Below are 19482 nucleotides of genomic sequence, written 5' to 3'. Positions count from 1 at the left end.
GCTGTCGATAATATGTGAGACTACATTCAGTGTGATAAAGGCTTCTTTTCACACGACTTTCAAATAACCTTCAACTAGCAGTGCTACACAGCTATCATGGCTACTTTCATATGCATAAATGTCCACTTAATCAGACTATTTATATAGGAACTCGTGTGTGAAAGCTGGCATACAGTTGACATTTAGTTGGCGATGAGCAATAGCCGGTTTATATGTCATGTGTATTTTATTCACAAACTTTAGGGAATAACCTGCAGCCAATGTCACCAAATATAGCTACTAATATACATAAATTCTATGTAACCTTGTAATTTTTAATATATGTAGTTTGCTGTTCAATCCTGACAGATAGATCTAATCAACTTTTAAACTTATAAACATGTCTGGCGCTAAATGACCAAGCGACAGAAACTTTGATGGCAATACGCGGCAACAATTCAGGTACAACTTCTATGTAGAAAGTAAATATGAACGTGCAACCTTTTAGTGATTCAATATTTTTATGACACTAATTTTGTTGTGGTGCGCTGCGCCACGGCCAATAGCCTGAGGTCTAAAGTCGTGGCTACATGACAACCAAAGTGTCTGATGTGTTGTGAAAAGTAGTTACAGAAACCTAAATGTAAAAGCTTGCATCCAAATTGCTTTGGTCAAGGTCAATTTGGTTTTGCCAGCTAGTTTTTGATTGGTCAACTTATTATTAGCGATTGCAATACTCACTATTGTTCTTCACCAATGATTAATTCGTGATTGCGAATGCAACAAACGGAATCGTACAATCATAGGACAGGAAATAGCTGCCATAATGCCAATTTTTAAGTTTTGTTCTGAAAATCATTGCAATTCTTTGTTAACTTCAGTTGTTCAGACTGAGACACGTGTGCTTGAACAGTACCAGTTTCGTTACTGTGTGGCCACAGTTTTGAGGTGCCCTACTTTACACCTACAGGTAAGTTTTATGCTACAGGAACGGTTAAAAACCATTATTTGAAGTCACTTCTAAATCGTATATATGCGATCCATACACCCAGTAATGCAACGTTTAGAGCGCCATATTTTCATACAATTTTCACCATTAAAATTTAAACTTGCATACTGCTGAAACCTCTTTCTAATTGGCTGAACTTCGGGACAACGACAAAAATTTTGAAACTTTATGTTAGCATAAAGTAATGGAACGATTTTGTAAATTTTTACTTTGTAGCCATTTTCAAAATAGGTCTAACCTCTAGCAAACAAATGCTTTAACAAACTATGAATCAACCATCCAAATATTTCAGCAAAAATAGATCACGTGAGAAATCACTAAAATAATTAAAATTGCTTTTACCCAGAAATCATAGCACAGGTGGCATCAGAACACTAAACTGGTCACATGAATGAGTATTAAAACACATGCTGCACTTCCACATCACATGCAAGCAATAGCCAGAGACACAAGTTTCAGGTCGTACACTCAAATCAACACCAGAATGATAAAGAAAATATTTTAACGAATAGTAGAGGAACTCTAGACACGAGCCAACAACGAGTAAAGCATCAATTAAAATAAAAAGAAAACAGTCGTAATCGAGAAAAATAATCGATAGCTCCTCTCATTATGACTGAGATGACAACTAACCAAGGACACAACACCCCTCATTGTGTTTGTAGACTACACCTTCCGCTACAAGTATCACTCTCCAAACCTTGTGTATGCGAAAAACTTGTCAACGCAACAAACTAGGATGAATTTATAACTTTTTATGAAGTTTGTTACGCCCTCAGCAAGATGAATGTTTATGTGATACCCATTAACGCTACAGCTATAATATTTACTGATAATTAGGGCTCAAAGAAGGTAATCATATTTGTCCGATCTCCTGACAGAAGAAGCCAACTGTGTATCCCTATATAAACTTAATTCTATAAAAATGCTCTCTGTAAAACTGCCAAAATAAAAAGTATTTTATTTTGAGGTTTTCACCAACAGGCTTTGATAGTCTTATAAACAAAACAAACGAGATCTGCTATGCTCAGCTGACCGCATTTTCGGGGCTAAAACTAACTAACAAAATGGCAGCCTTTTTCTAGAGTTGAATTGTACATACTGGATGCTGACCCGGCGTTGATGTCACACATAGAAGGGGGTGTGTCAGAGGTAAGTTACCAGTTGCTAGCGTTAGAGCAGCCATAAATGTAACAGAGTCGAGGAGGTACGACAACCGCGTGAGTGCAGGTCAAACTATTGACTGCCTATTTGAAGGTGCTTCCTTACCTACGATGAGGAGAATGAACTGAGACGGGGCCGTGGCACTGGCCTCACTCTCACAGCTATCAAGAAGTACACAAGGGCCGGTCACTACTATTTACTGGATATCAACTGGTACCCAGCAAGGATGAACTAAGCGAAAGTGACATGCAAATGCAAGGAAAATACTCATTTCAACAGCAGCAAGACAACTTGGATCAACGTGATGTCTATAATAGTGCAATTATCGTGCTGTGTTCAAATATATTGTGGGTCACAATAAAATTTGCTAGGTGAAACAATGTTAAGAGTTATAATAAAAATGATAAACATTTCACATGATCGTTCAAGGAACAACTTGGAAGGGCTGAGTAAAACAAAGACTGGATGGCACTAGAGTTCATCTATGTTTTTGATGCGACATCAGTGAACAAGATGGTCATGAAACTCTGCTTACTAGAAGAAAGTTTCAACAGGTTACCACTATTATAGCCACTCAACAGTAACTAAACCGGGTAGAACATTATTGCTGCCATAGGACATTAGCCGCGCTCCTGACAAGATATCACATCTATTTCCACTTGAATACTAAACCTTGGCCAGATTACAGGTATGTTTGACAGGGCGTATTGACTAGTTTTTAATACAACTTTTTTTATTATGCGATAAAAATGAGCTTTGCAAAGTATTGCTAAACCAGTGTAGATAGAGCAGACAACTCTCGATACTAGTGTAGATATTTATACGAATATCTCTATATTTATCGAATATTTATTTATTTATACGAATATCTCTATATTTCACGATATTTATACGAATATCTAAATACGACAACTCTCGATACCAGTGTAGATATTTATACGAATACGTGTTGAGAAAATAAGTACCGTATTTAGAAAGCCAACGTCCGTTACAATTACCCAGCAACATGCATAATTAAACCAATAGCACTCTCGACCTTGCCTTGTTGAAGTAAAGATTGTTTTTATTTATAAAATTATATGCAACCATTAAAGAAATATTGATTATTATCAGAGGAAAAACTTAAATTTGACATAGAATAATTGAAGATGGATTATTTTCTGAATTTCTTTTGATAATTCCTATTTCCAAGCCTCACAAACTAATTTTCTCATTAGCTAGTCTTTTATGATCTGATACACTAATAGCCTACATTTCCAGAATGAACATTGATTAATAAATATAGCCTGTGATGTACATGTAAGTCGGCGGACTTAATTTGTGTTTTCAATCAGGACAACCGAGGTGAAATGCTAAACATCTCCGGTAAGACGCATGATTGCATTGTGATTGGAAGATTTATGCCAATGAAATGCTGCTACAAAGTGTTCTCTCTAGGATTTACATGAAACATGACCTAGTTACTTTTTAAATAACACTGGAAATGAGCATTTTAAAAATAAAACAAAATTATAAAAGCTATTATAGCACATAATTACCAAAAAATTTGAATCATTGAATAAAAGCTTAATTTCTAAGGAATTCACCAAAAGCTGGCTGTATAGAATGCAATTTACTACAGCATGTCTGAACATGTAGAGCAGACAGCTCTCGATAGCCTGGTCTAGAGGAAGAGTGCAATGGAGAGGTCTATCTATAAAGGCTAGTAATGGCCAGCAATGAGCGATGCGAGCCAGCCAGCGAGCACTAAAACTCACGAGCTTACCGTGGGTTATAAGCTGGATGTCTTCGGATGCTGACGAGTTGCTGGTGGTGGTGCCATAGCCACTCGAGCTCACTACAGATTGCCTGTTGTTAGGTTCCTCTAGGCAGTCGTTCAGCGCAGCCGTGCTCGCCTCTAATTCAGCTATGGCATCAGCAAGAGCATCATTCTGTGCCTAAGTGGTAAAGAGCGCCCTTGTAGCCCTAAACTATCTCAAGCTCTGGCATTTTACAAGGGAGGCAATCAACAACTAGCGGTTTTGCAGCTAAGAAAAGCCAGCCAAATGCAACACTACACCTATACTAGCTGTGAAATACAGTATATGACCACAGGTTTGTCTGAGAGGTACCCATAAAAATTTATATTTCCCGAACAGAAGAAAATTTGAAAATTTTTCGTTGATCCCTAAACACTGCGCAGTACCATTACCAAAGATCTTGCGCGAGGAAAAATGTGTGTAAACCATTGAAATAGAGAATACTTTACTATTGCATTGACTAGCACTATATCTACCAATCATCACGTAAGCTGTAATAGTGACCAACCAATCATTGCCTGACACAAGCCTAACTACAACGTAAGGTTGCTACACCACAAACCAAGGTATTACAACAAGCTGTCACTACTTGATGCACACGCACAAAGATACGACGACTCCACATGAACAATTGTGTCAAATAGCTGTCAATTTTGTAAAACACCAAATGAACTGATATTGTGAGAGGGGACCGAATACCCCTTACACTCAGCAGAGAACAACAATACTACTTCTACTCTTGCCTGCCGAAACAACAGATCTGCATCGGTAAGGTTATTTAGAGCCACCGTAGAGGCTTCCATTTCCTTAACAGCGGCAGCAATATTGCTACCAGTCGAATACCGCCTCCATCGAGCTTCCTATAATCATTTTATCAATAGCTTAAAAGTTCGGGCACCGTTTTCCATCCCTTAATTGAAAGTTTAAAAAAGTCCAAAAGTTCAAGTTTTACAAAATGGACGGCTAGCGATATTTCAAAAGCATGCTCACCTCATCCTGTGCATAGTCCACCTGCAAGTGAACATGACGTGCGGAGTATCAGCTACCACCACTTATTGATCTCTAGTACTGCTATTGTACATGCAAGGAAGTCAGCGATTTAGAAAGCTAAAGCAGAGTTAGACATCGGGTAAAGTTAAAATGCCTTATTAAAAAGTGTCTGAATCTAGTTGAGGTTTCTAGCTGTGTCCAGCTGTGTTTCCAGCTGGTTTCCAGCAAGTGAGCCCCATTGACCAGCCCCCTGAATGCTGTGAGAGGCTCTATATTCCAATGCACAAAATTTGGGGATATTCATGTATCTAAGCAAAACCCCACAATCCAGTTACTGTTCCAAGCATACCATTACTAATACACGGCTAGCTCAAGCTAACAACACTAAACTTGGGAAAATATTTTGTGTCAAGCAGCCATATGTATAAATATGTATAAATATGTATAAATATGTGTAAATGTATATATGGTTGTCTCAATGTATAAATATGGTTCTATTCTGGGTAATTTTGTAGCAAATCTTGAGTTGTTGTACCCTATGTGAAATAAGAAAAACCTTAGCAAGTAAGCTTATAATAGATAACTTACGCCTCTAGTAGGTAGGAGTTGTACACACTTGTCAGAACACGGAGAGATAAACTAAATCTAGCGTGATACCTGACATGGAAACTGGAATTGCCATATAGCACTCACTGTTATTGCTACAAACATTAGTTATCAGTTGATATCACTCGTACCCCTAGCGCCTTGTATGGCCGAGATCAATTATGAACAGGATACCAACCTTTCTCTCTTCATCTCTTGTGGTCGGTGGCCTGTTATCTGAGGAAACAGACTGCGAGACAGATTGCTGGTTATCTTCTTCTTCCATCTTTTTGCGAGCTGCAATCTTGGCAGCCAGCTCTTGGGTGTTCATGTATATCGGTTCAGCTATAGAGGAGAGAGACACATTTCATGCTCAGTTATTTGAAAAATGCTAAAGACATCAATCGTGTAATGAGCCGTGGGTCCTAACCAACCCAATTGCTTCAGATTCAAATCTACAGCAATAGCATATTATTCTGATTGTGACTGCTAAGTGTTCACTTAGTTTAAGCTACCATCGCAGCCCAATTGGTATAGTCCAATAAAAATATTATTCTAGCTAGCGTTACAGCACTAATTGAAGCAGTACTATTTATAGCCGTGGACTGTCATGACCCTACCTAACGACACATGTCACATAATAGTCATAGCTGTGGTTGCAGCCAGTCAGATGGTCTCTGTAAATCCTACAGCCTTGATTAAGCGGCAATTGAATCAAAGGTTTGAAGTGCGCATATCTCGGCTTGTAAAAAGGGCCACACGGGTCAGAACCGAACTCAAAAAATTAAAACCACTTAAGCTATCTCCTGGTCGTAGGATTCCATTTTTTTCACTCTACATATTTATTGACTTGATCATTTGTGAAGATATAAGAATAAGTTGTCCAACCAAACGAGAATTTTGGCGCCTCTGACCGAAGTGAATTCAGCATGCCTGAAGCTGTTTGGTTGCAAGCTTTAACTCTTACAGAACTCTGGCTACTTCCCCAAACGAAATCTTCTGAAGCTGCTGTTTGCTTGTTGTATGTCATCCTGTTTCGACTAAACTAGCTGTTGTTGGCTAGTTATAATGCTAAATACACTCGATGCTGCATCTGTTCCTAGTAGCTACTGCTACATTTTGTAGCTGGCAGGGGGTTAAAACTTACTATCCATGAAGGGAACGGAGGGCAAGGCCACAGGCTTAGGCTTAGCCCGAGCTCTAGGAGGCATAGAGCTTCTGTTACTGCTCAGAGTGTTGCTTCTCTTGGCACCCTGAGAGCCGTTGGAAGATGTACTGCCATCATAACTGCTCACCCTCTGGGGCCGAGGAGGAGGGCCCATGCAATTTATATCTGTGAAACAACAAATCTCTTTACAACAACTACCAATGCTTCTAGATCCATTAACATGAAACATTTTTACTACTACTAACAGTTCTTCATTACATCACCCCGAATGCTCATTAACTTATAAGCTTGAAAGTTTTTGACATACATACATAGTAATATCGGTTGAATTGGATAATGATTTGAAATGAAAGAGTCCAGTAGTAACGCCGTGTACAAATCACATGGTCCAAGTGCAAACAAAAACCTCTGTTGAAAGGGAGAATTCTTGTGTACCAGATACTATTAAAAAGCCTCTATCGAGTAGAGAATTAATAATAAGTGACTAAAGGAGTTTGAGCAAGCTGTCTTTCTACTTACTAACAGATGTTGAGGGAAATGCATGTCAGTGTTTGTTCAGGCGAGTTCAATGCATACATATTTTGCCACTGTGTGTATTCAGGTTATCCGCAGGTCATTGCCAAAGCGTACAACATACACGTAAGCTTTGAATGCCTCTTATATTTCGCACTCTCCCTCAGGTGGAGCAACATTAACCCTTTTAGACCCAATAAATCTGTTAAAATAACTCCAACTTGTGAAAGATCTACTATATAAACGACAATCGTTGTCTGTCTGAGTGTTTGATTGAGTGTCCGCCTTATAGAGTACCGTACTTTTCGGACTATTACCCGCTACTAGGTATCTAGGGCGCGTTAACGTGAATCTCCGGTTAGTACACGCCTCTATACATAACCTATTCATCGTTTACCATTTCCCAACAAAAATGACGTAATAATTACAACTCTGGCTTTCTTTTAGCTTCATGACACACGATGCTTTTTTGTCCTTGACGTATTAGGGCTGATTCATTTTTGGCAAAACGATATCGACAATAGATTATCTCGATATTAGAATTTGGCGATTAAATTTTATTAACTCTATGAAACACGATGCCGTTTTTGTGAACCTCTATTTCTGGCTTTTCTTAAAGTTCAATTGCTAAATCGCTGTTAAGGTCACTACTTTTCACGCGGACTATTGTATTATCTCGAGTAGGAATAGCATCTAGATTCTCTCACCTTCGATCAGACAAAGACACTACAATATTTTATTTTTAAATAACATATCGTCGTACCAGTATCGCCGTATTCAGAGTTTTGATGAATAGCTGTTGGTGGAACATTAACCTTTTTATACACACACACACACACACTTCTATGCAAGAATTGTTATTATTAATTCAACATATTCACGAATTTTATTTTTTCTCAGTTTGTATTAATTGTATCATTACCGAATCATCTCATATTGTAATCGTTGCAAAACAGACTCAATTTAGCTATTACTTGCTAATTATTTCACTGTTACATCTAAGCCCTTTATAGTCGTTTTATTTGTAAAATTTATTTGACCTGCACGAAACATTTTTCTCATGATATGAAGTTTAAAAGTTGTTTGACAGAGTAAGTTTGAAACTCTTTACAGTTGTTTTAGGTAGAATGGCAAATGTTGTTATATGTTAAATACAAATCAATTTTCTGTTGTTTTTTCATTACCCGGGCAACGCTGGGTTGTTCAGCTAGATGTATTAGCTTACATATCTCTGTTTTTAAACCTAAACAATTAGTCTTTCGTAATTAATTTCACATTTTACAACAAACATTACTGTAAGATTTATCGTGTAAGATTGCAAGTATCAGTTATTCTCCACTCTCTTATATTTACACACATTTACATACTTTGAGAAATATATATATAGGTATACATATATAAATTTAAATTCTCTTATTACCTTTATAAACTTTTTATGACTTTTTAAGTTTATAATATAAGTTTTTTAAAGTTTGTTTCATCGTTGTTATTATTTCAACTTGCATTCTTTTAAACATAAATTGAGTATCGTGTTTGAAGTTTAAACATTATTCATTTTCCTATCACTGTTATTATTACTTGATTAGTTTCCAATCTTCATTATTAATATTATTCTTTTATTCAACCATTTTTGGCAGACATTGTTCTAATAAAATTTCAACTACAAAATACTATGATATTCTGTCATAATTTTTAGTATCGTCGTATTCAAAGAATTGATGGATAGTTTCTGGTGGGACAGTAACCTTTTTATACCCACACACTTTTATGCAAGAATTGCTACTATTAATTCAACATATTCATGAATTTTATTTTGTTTTCTCAGTTTGTATTAATTGTATCATTACCGTATCATCTTTTATTGTAATTGTTGCAAAACCGACTTAATTTAGCTATTACTTGCTAATTATTTGAAATTTACATCTAATCCCTTTTACAATTGTTTTATTTTTTTTAATTTATTAGACTGGCAGAAAACCTTTTCCTCATGATATGAAGTTTGAAAGTTACAGTTGTTTGACTAAGTTTGATAAACTTTACAGTTGTTTTTATTTTCTCTCATATTATTTCAACTACACAAAACACTTTTCTCATGATAGGTTACCTATCATGTTTTCTCATGTTACCTATGTAGTTTGAATGTTAGAATGGCAAATGTTGTTATATACGTTAAAAATACAAATAGATTTTCTGTGCAAAGACTTTTTATTACTCGGGCACAAGTACAGCTTATGGTGTGAAATGTTGAAAAAATACCTTACTGAAGTTGTTTTCTCACCTTGAAGCGAATTAAAATTTACATTATTCTATTTTAATGGGAAAAATTGTTTCGGATCTCGAACTTCTGGAACTGATTTTGTTCGAGAACTGAGGTTCCACTATACGTTATCAAAAGATATAGGTCGCTGGAAGTTATGAAATTTTAAATTTACTTTTGGTTTGAAAACCTTTACAGTTGTTTTATTTATTTTTAAATCAGTTGTCCTGCGCAAAACCTTTTCCTCATGATATGAAGTTTGAAAGTTGTAGTTGTTTGAAAAAGTTTGAAAACCTTTACAGTTGTTTCATTTTCTCTCTTAATTTATTTCAAATACACAAAACACTTCTTTCATGATATGTAGTTTGAAAGTTAGGATGGCAAGTGTTGTTATATGTTAAATACAAATCAATTTTCTGTGCAAAGACTTTTTTACTACCCGGGCAACGCCAGGTAGCACAGCTAGGCTTGGGGCAGTGGCGTCACTCGAGAGACTTTTTTCGCCCCGAGTAGGGGCGAAAAAGTCCCTACAGCGAGAGTCTCCAGGCATGGCTTTCCGGATGAATGAGTTGGCGAGTGCGAGGCGATTGATTGCAAAGCGATTGAATGCTAGGCGATTGATTGCGAGTGCGAGGCGATTGGTTGCGAGACGATTGGTTGCGAGTGCAAGGTGATTGATTGCAAGGCGAGTGCAAGGTGATTGATTGCAAGGCGAGTGCGAGGCGATTGATTGCGAGTGCAAGGCAATTGATTGCGAGGCGATTGATTGCGAGGAGTGCAAGGCGATCGATTGTGAGACGGGTGCGGGTTGATTGATTGCAAGGCGATTGATTGCGAGTGCGAAGCGATTGATTGCGAGGTGAGTGCAAGAGCGCGATTGTCAACTGCGAGGCGGGTAAAGACTGGTCAGCCGAGGCGGGGGCTCAGCGGCAGAAGTGCGCGATCGTCAACTGCAAATATAGACGGGTATAAATGGATGCATGAATCTAGACACATGAATCTATAATATTTACTAGATTTTACACGCATCTAGCTGTAAAACACATTGCAGATTTCCATTGTTCTCCCCAACATTGGCATGTATATGTGCACGCATACTCCGATCAGGACTTCAATTTCAGTAGACTGCATATTTGGAGTTGTTTTACAGTATGAAAGACAACGCTCAATAAACCTTATGCTGCACGTGAATCTGTTCATGTAGGCGGGTAATGCAGCTAGTCTCTTAATAAATATGCATTGGGAAGTGGAGAAATATCTCTACCAGTTAATATTTATTGCTTTCAATTAACCTGAGATGACATTATAGCCTGTGCCCTCCTTTACAATTTGTTGGAGCTTTCAATTTTTTATTGCTTTTTAAATTTAATGCTACATTTAACAATGTTGAATAAAATCTCATTGCACTCATTGATATGTTTGCTACAGTTTGCATCCAAAATTGTAAGCCGAGTTAGGATAAACACAAAGATGCTCTCAAATATGCTATAAATCTGCAAGTTTATAATAATCTATCAAATTCTACAGATATATATATGTATTAAAAACAAGTGACATAAACCAACCATACTTAAAATACAAGCAGAAAAAAAATTAAAGTTTTTTTTAAACAAAAATATTTGTATAGTTTGCTCAACCAGTAGCGTTCTGATTGTTGCTTTAGCATGGAACGATTTCATCTCCTTCTGGCTGTTCAATACCTTCCACGATGTCTTCCGAGCCCAACTGTTTTTTTGCATTGCTGAACTAGTCGATATTAGCATCCAAACAGTTTTTTTAGTAGAGCAAAACTTTTAGGCGATACATTTCACACATATAATGATAAACTTTTGGTGGCATGGGCGCTCAGCACAACTTTTAGCATACAAATAGTCATTCATCGTAAATGTAAACCGTTCATCACATACGTCGAAGTATCAAAACCGTGTTAAAGAAGAAGTAAAGAACTACTATTAGTCTGGTACAGTGATTAATTATTTCTATGGTGTAGCTTTCAAAGTTTTAACGAAAAAATTGAAAAGCTTTGAAGTTAGAAAACAGACTTTAATACGAATAGAAACAACAAAACAATTAATTGTTATTGATGTAACCAGGTCATTATTAGTGCGACTTTGTAGACACTTTTCTACTGATCACTTGCTTTTATGGGTTCATAAATAGCAAAGAATGTCAAAGTGGCATTCATATGGAGGTGGCGTTCAATTAAATGGTACGCTCTATTTTTTAACCCTTCTCCCATAGTGGCAGTTAAATAGAGGGGGGTGTTCAATTAGAGGTTTTATGGTAGACAGTGACATACTCACAATAAAGTGAGTACCCATGCCAAGATGCTTCACGATTGAAATTGATAAAACTTGATCGCGATTAAAACACCCGGATCAATCGAAGTTGCGATTATGATGTCTATAATTTTAGAGAAACTGAGAGAATACAGTCGAGTAACGCTTCAACTTGAACGCAATAGCCGGTATCAAATTTCACAATAATAAAAACCAGCGACATCATTTTGCACACATTTTTCTTTAGAGCATTTTAATCGCAATGAAGGCTTATCGATTTTAATCTTGAAACATCCTGGCAACCAGATCACCTCACATAGAAAACAATAATAGAAATAGAAAAATACTGATACTTTCTGATAAAACATACAGAAAAATTGTGTAAGTTCACATTCAAGTATAAGAAGAGACAACGGAACCAAACTAGAATATCACTGACCTGAGCCTGAGGAACGAGTAGACTGAGGCCCATCATACGTATCCATAGAGACAGTGGGGCGGGACAGAGTGCGGGTACCACCGATAGTGTGCGCTCTGTCAAGTTGAGGCTGCTGTCGCAGTTGTGACTGAATCACAGTTGGTACTGAATGGGTGCTGCCAGAGTTGTGACTCGCTGTGTCAAACTCGTTGCTGCTGCCCTGGCTGATGCTCGAGTAGACACTAAGCGAGTCCGATTTCTCCTCTTCGAGGCTGCCATGACTACGCTGCTGCAAAGTATAACAACTGATTTACAGATTATCCAATAAAGATGAAGGTGATCGCATAGCGAGATAAGTTTAAACAGTTATGGGTTGAGAGGGGATAATCTTCTACTCGCATGAAAAGGTTAAAACACTGAGTGGGAGGTAGAGGACAAGTGTTAGTTCTCTGCGTTGTGTGGCTCAATTGGGTGATGAAAAGTAAAACAAGACTATTATTAGCATGTGTCTAGAATTCACAAGTCATATGATGGTCCAAAACACACCATTCGTGGTCCAAACTACGTTTGAGAATTGGCACATTAGAGTCGCACTAACACGACTGTCATCAATTTTTCTGGCTTATGCTCAGACGGTAATAAACAGGGGATATGAGCACCAAATACAAATATCTTCTACTATAATGACGTCTTCCTAGACTGCAGCCCTGCTATAGATAAAAAACCTGGTTCTTTATCTTATAAAAAAGTAAACTATTTAGGTATGAGAAAGCAAATCCTGCAAAACGGATTTTTTTAGCAAAATTTTTTTGTCATCCATTGAGCGTGAGAAGAAACCAGGCATTAGCGTGACACACACCTTGGTGACAGCATTACTACTGCTGCCCTGGGAGTTAACAGTTCGAGCAGTTACAGCAAACAGTGCATCCTGTGAGGTGAAACCTGAATCTTGGGAGGCGACACTGAGCAACCCATGGTTGTTTGTTAACTAAAACACAACAACTCTAGTCAAAGCAAATAAAACGGGTGCAGGCAGTCATGCAAGTAAACCAGCCTAGAAAAGCGTGCATCATTAATGGTATACCAACATTTCCATATTCAATTTATAGTCATGATGGCACCCTTATAGACTTTAGCTAACTTTTGAAGCTAGAGTATAGAGGTATGAGGCAATGTCACGTAGTGCGACGACGGTGCATTAAACATTGGGATGCATTCTCATGTTTTATAATAATTGCTGGTTGACGAATGCTTAACCCAAGGATTGACGAAAGGATGTTAAAGAGAGAGTTGTAAATCTGTGACAATCTTTGAAAGACAAACTGATACTAACGAGATAACTCATGTTAACTTTCTTAAACAAAGTTATTTACAAGTACGCTTCCGATAAATACGTCTCAAAAAATTAGGCCGGCGTAACGAAATACAAAGAACGCAACGAATATGCATCAGTAAAGACGGTTCTTGGACACCTTGCCCCAATTCCATCATTTAACAAATCGACCTTTCAATTAAATAGCGACTCGTAGAAATATAGTGCTTAAATGGCAAAACAACTCGCACAAACTCCTATACCATTAAAACAATTATTGTGAATAAATAAAACAGTACTCAGATGCAGCTTCTGTTCATTTCCGAAAATTTAGTCGGTTAAAACACGTATCCTCTACAACACGGGCAGGTAAGAAACTCCAGTAGAATGTGGAGCTGCTAAACTAACCAGGGCCACAATACGGCATTGAATAAACGGTCGTGGCACCTCTATTACACATGTGTAAAGTCCCTTGGCATCACTTCACCATCTATCTATTTCTACTAATAAGATAAATCTCAAAGTTTGCGTGTCTGTATATCCTTCGATATGTCCGACTATTGCTATTAAAATCTTAGAATTAAAAGCTCGCAATCTGCTGGATTTGAACTCACGAAGATCGCAACCACAAGTTTCGAACCGTGCATTTAGCCACCCAGCTACGCTGTTCTGACTATTCAATTGCTCTTATCATACAAAGTATACTCTTTTCTCGATTGCCCATGCTAAATGACGTATTGATTGAAACTCTATGAAATACGATGCTTTTTTGTCCTCGCTGTACTAGGGCTAAATTGTTTTCGGCCAAACGATATTAACAGTAATTCTCTCGAAATTAAAATTTGGCGATTGTGTCTCAGTTTAGCGTAATGCGTTCGCTGTCAGATAAGTGATAAAATTTTGGTTAAAAGATTACTAAAATGCACACTAAAACATCCTTCAAGTATGTTTTTAGTAAACTAAATTCAAATGAGTTAAACTCAGCATTTATGTTACACGTTTGTCTTGCCCGAAGTACATTGTGTTATATTTTCTTGCATAACCACCATATCCTTTTTCTTGCAGATCGTAACCACAAAATGCACTAAAGTTATTGTAGGTAACTATAATTACTAAAATTAACATTTTGTTTTGTTACTATTTTTTTATGTTGATGATTTTGACGATTTTTACCAGGCAGTGATTGCTTTAGATAATTACTATGGTTTTCTATACCACTCTATATGTCTACAAGATATTTTTGCCTTATGATGCCAACACTGAAAAAAACTAAAATCATACAATGGTATACCAAATTTTCTCTTAATGTCAACAAAAAAACTTCTTCCATGATTTGAAATTTAAACATTAGTTGTTTGAAAACCTTCACAGTTGTATTCTTTTTTCTCTCAAGTCATTTGAACTGCATAAAAACACTTTTCCCATGATATGAATTTTAAAAGTTAGAATGGTAAATGTTGTATATGTTTAATGAAAATAAAATTTTCTGTCCATAGATTTTTTATTACCCGGACAACGCCGGGTAATAAAAAGTATGACTATAAAATGAAAACGTAAATATTGGAACAGTTGGAGAATTTTCTGCGTACTACTTTACTAAAAACCTACAATGAAATTGTTATAAGAATAAATATCTTGCTTCTAAGAGATTTTGTTTTTATCTGCCCATGTATCAGAGCCTTCTTCATAAGGTCCAATTTCTTTTGAAAGCATGTCAAATAATTTACCTACCTCATATTCATGAGCTTTTATCTCTACTCAATACCCATACTAATGGTAAAGTCCAGCCACAATATTTGTTTAAAAATCGTTACATTAAAATACATATTTTATTTGTAATCGTTGTTTTGGTTGTAGTTGCTCAAATATTTTGAGGGAAGCTAGTAATCAGGCATGCAGAATGACAAAATTATTTTACTGCATCCACTAGCCCACATCAATAGGTAATTGCAGCTAGGATAAGCTGATCTCATTCCAGCTACATGCGTGTATATGAGAGTTGACTATCAATAGGTCAGCGCAAGCCGTGAATCACATCAAAATAACATATATGAAAAAACCATAAAGTTATTATTACCTAACTCATACAGCAACCAATAATTAAAAGATGAAGCAACAGCTGTAACCAATTCACAACTGTCAAGCATACGCGAAATGACTACAGACACCTGCTTGCCACCTGTCAACAAGAGCGTATTTGACATAACAGGAGTTGCCCTACCTTCATAGCCTGCAATCTGCTGGAAGGAGAAGAGCTGCGCTGCGAGGCCCCATCACTCTCTGGTGCACTCACCAGAGAGTTCATGCTCGAAGACAAGCTATGTCTGTCTGAAGTTGGCGAATCTGGTGGTGTCTAAGGGAAGAGAAGGCAGGCATGCAGTGATAGACAGCGAGCAAAGACTGGTTGTGCATGGAAAGCGCTCACACCTTATACACAGCTTAGAGATTCTTGTCTTAGCTCATACGTATGAATAGCTCTTCAGGATACATTCTCAATAATACTGTCGCTAGCTGAACAAGACAGCCAGGACAAATAATCGCAATCTTGTTTAAGAACACTAGGCATGACAGCCCTATGAAATCTTTTCCCTATTTAGCAATCGGGCAGGTGTCAAGCATGCCAGCATACTCTAAGGCAAGCTGTGCACGGAAACAAGCTGGCAGCCTAATCCATGGTGACAACAGCATCAGTTGCTCATTGCGAGTGCCTGTACCACCTGTACCACCTAAACCACCTGTACTTTTGACTCTGCTAGGAAGGGTACATGTTGCTTTGCACCATATATCGCTGCATATATGCGCAGTCAAATGCCAAATGCTCATGAGAAGGTATTAATTATAAATAGACTGATTAATTGAAGGAATTTATTAATACAAGAAGAAATTGAACTTGATTGAATATGTTAGTAGTTTACTAGTATCTGACTAGCAACTGACAGGTAACTGTCTAGTAAGTGACAGGTAACTGTATAGTAACTGACAGGTAACTCTCTAGTAACTGACAGGTAACTGTCTAGTAACTGACAGGTAACTGTCTAGTAACTGACTGGTAACTGTCTAGTAACTGAATAGCAACTGACTAGTACATGACTAGCGACTAATAATTGACTAGCAACTAGTGATTATGCAGCCTCATAGGGCAGCACATTTATACTTCCCTTGAATCTACCGAGTCCAACACAGCGGGTTCCATAAATGGCAAAAAATACAGACTGATGGTAAATCAGCGAAGACTGATTTTGTTGCAGACTAGCTCAGAGCATCTGACTAGCTAAAACTGACCCGAATTGTACAACAAACTTGGACTATATGAATTGTCTTCCATTGTAAAAACTTTAGGTGAGAACACATGGATTTTTAATGAGCAGTCTTTGCCATTCGCGCTGTTCCATCTAACAACCATCGCAGCCAATAAGGGTAAGGGAAATCCCACCTTAGTTTTGAAACCATAGTCGGTCCCATTAAGATGGTCGGTGATAATCTGCTCACTAGTTTCTGGGAGTGTGTCAGGCTCAGCTACGAGGCCAGAGAGATGGTCGACGATCTCCTGCAGGTGAGCTATCTCATTCACCATGGACATTTCTGAGTCCTACAATATACCATTGTACCTCATAAAGCTACTGCTTCCTATCTTCAACACGCATGTAAGCTAAACATCTGAGAGAGGGTGTTGAAGAACAACATAATGGGGTGTGATAAGAACTTTTTGTGATATGACAACGCTTCAAATTGAAAAGCGCCCCTATGAATAATGTACTGATAATAGCCTGCTGTAACAGACTGTTGAATACTAGAAGTATTAAACAGACATATGATACATACACAAAAGCTAGAGCAGCATCAGCGATGAAACTATTTCTATGTTATTTTGTCAGTCAATATTATGTGTGAGAAGTACTTGAGGAATTACACATAAAAGGAAGAGGAGATTGAGTATGACGGCTGTCCTTTGCGTAACCCTCATGCGAAAATATGCCAACAGGTGAATCACATGTGACACGCAGGTGCCAGCGGTAAGTGGGAGGCACATGAATGCACGCGCCATTTGATACAAGTTATGCATCGATAGCCTTACGAAAAGGAATTCATTGGAGCTAAGAGAAGTCACATCTAAACAATCAAGACACTTGCCCTATTAGCCCCGAGGATACTATGTAGTCACCATTACATAACACATTTCCATTAGACGCACAAGTATGCAAAGGCCACCCAAGACAAGCGGGACAATGAGACATTCGATACAATTGAATTTATGAATTAGCCATGAAAGAATGTCAAACGATGAGAATCCCCTGTAAGAAAGCCTACCTTTAGTGAAGTAAACAAATTTCAAATAACTCACAAAAGTCCCCTAACAACCATGGCACTCGTATCTGTCACCCGCAAACCAGTGACAGTTGGGAAGAAGACTATTATTACCTTTTAGCCTGGTTCATATTGGGTGTTGTTCGTGTACAAAACTTAGAGAAATCTGACAGACAGCGTGTGCGATCATAACAGTAAAAGATCTTTGATACAAACAGAAATGCTTAGCTTTATTAAATCTTTTGTTATGCTTCTTGACCAATGGTAACTATGGTAACTATGATGGCGTGTTGGCGCTTAATTCGAGCACAGCCTTAGCCAAGGCAACAAACAAACAAACAAACAAACAATAAGTCTATACTGATCTGAAGGCCAAACCTGCTTCTTAGTGAGTGTATATATATAAATTATCATCATAATTATATAGCCCTATGTATAGATATATATCATCAAGTCATCACCTGATGACAGATCTATATCTGCTTGAAAAAATTCATAGTGATTGAGTAACAGCTAAACACACTTTATATGTTATATTATATCATAGTGAATATATCATAATATACATCATAGTATATATATTATAGTACATGGCTATTATAATACATATGTATAGTTTAAATATTATAATACATTATATATATATATTATAAAGTCATACCTCGACATGCGAACTTGATGCATTCTGGAATGAAGCTCGCATGACAATTTTCTCGTGTCTAAAGACATTATTTCCTATATAAAATATCTAGATACAAAATAATCCGTTGCCACACTATAAAAACCACATAAAACAGGATATTACAATGGAAAAACATGTTTTTAACTGTTGTAATTTAGTAAATTCGCTAAAAAAGTAACAAATACCTATTTAGTTGTCAAAATCTAAAACAAAATGTAACATTACTATGAACACTACTGTAGGTTTTTACCTTTGAGACAGATGTAATGGCTAACGGCGGTCTGAGAGACTTGACAGCAATGTGTTCAGTGCACTAAACTTTTGTGACTTTTGTTAAACTTTGAAATTAACTTAAACTAATTTAGCTTACTAAACACAGACTTGAAGCTAAGTTTTAACATGCAGTAGGCGCTCCTACAACAAAAATAATCCGTTCAAGGAGCGTTTACATTATAGGGAATTTATGTTATAAGAACAGTAAAATACATGTAAATTGCCTAATCCGTTCCAAAATCTTTCCAAACTTACCCCTTTAACCATACAAAAAGGAAATACTAGACATGACTTTTTAATTAGAGGGCTGCACTGTAACTGCAGTATTGTTGTTTGCACTGACAACTTTTCTTCTTTTTCTGATCAACTTCACTGGTTTTATAAAATGGTTTCATTGCCGTAAGTTTACAATTAGTTGATGCACATCTTCGACGCTCATTTACAACGATTTGCTTATTTTTTCTAAACAACAAAGTCTATCTTGCAAAGCAATACTAATAACAAATATTTTATACGTCTACAATAAAGCAAAACAACAAAATATTTTTACTGTAAAAAGCAATACTACCTGTTCCTCTGTCTATCTGTAACCAGGGGTCAAGGTTAGGATAAAAGTGAACTTTCGACGATACTTCAACTCGTCACATTTAGATCGTTAGATCAACGCTGTAACACGTGTACCAATTGATCGCTTTAGTATTTATGAACAATCGCGCAGCAACTGTTCTCTATATTGTCGACACATCTGA

General features: G+C 37.1%; 1 protein-coding gene across 3 annotated transcripts in view; it reads right to left on the bottom strand.

Annotated features, from left to right (window-relative positions):
- The window catches only part of LOC137389568 (serine-rich adhesin for platelets-like), a 53152-nt gene that overhangs the window by 6090 nt on the left and 27580 nt on the right, over positions 1 to 19482 (bottom strand). For 2 of the 3 annotated variants that reach the window (XM_068075615.1, XM_068075617.1), the window contains exons 9-15: positions 16907 to 17062; positions 15695 to 15826; positions 13021 to 13149; positions 12183 to 12450; positions 6674 to 6859; positions 5726 to 5871; positions 3918 to 4089 (exon numbers count right to left, since the gene is read on the bottom strand). In XM_068075615.1, coding sequence (XP_067931716.1) covers positions 3918 to 4089; positions 5726 to 5871; positions 6674 to 6859; positions 12183 to 12450; positions 13021 to 13149; positions 15695 to 15826; positions 16907 to 17062 — 1189 coding nt within the window. The remainder of the gene's footprint in view (positions 1 to 3917; positions 4090 to 5725; positions 5872 to 6673; positions 6860 to 12182; positions 12451 to 13020; positions 13150 to 15694; positions 15827 to 16906; positions 17063 to 19482) is intronic. The other variant, XM_068075616.1, reaches the window with a different exon arrangement.

This window comes from Watersipora subatra, chromosome 3, assembly GCF_963576615.1.
Source record: "Watersipora subatra chromosome 3, tzWatSuba1.1, whole genome shotgun sequence".
In the NCBI taxonomy this organism is placed as follows: Eukaryota; Metazoa; Bryozoa; class Gymnolaemata; order Cheilostomatida; family Watersiporidae; genus Watersipora; species Watersipora subatra.
This window is presented reverse-complemented; position numbering and strand designations above follow the sequence as displayed.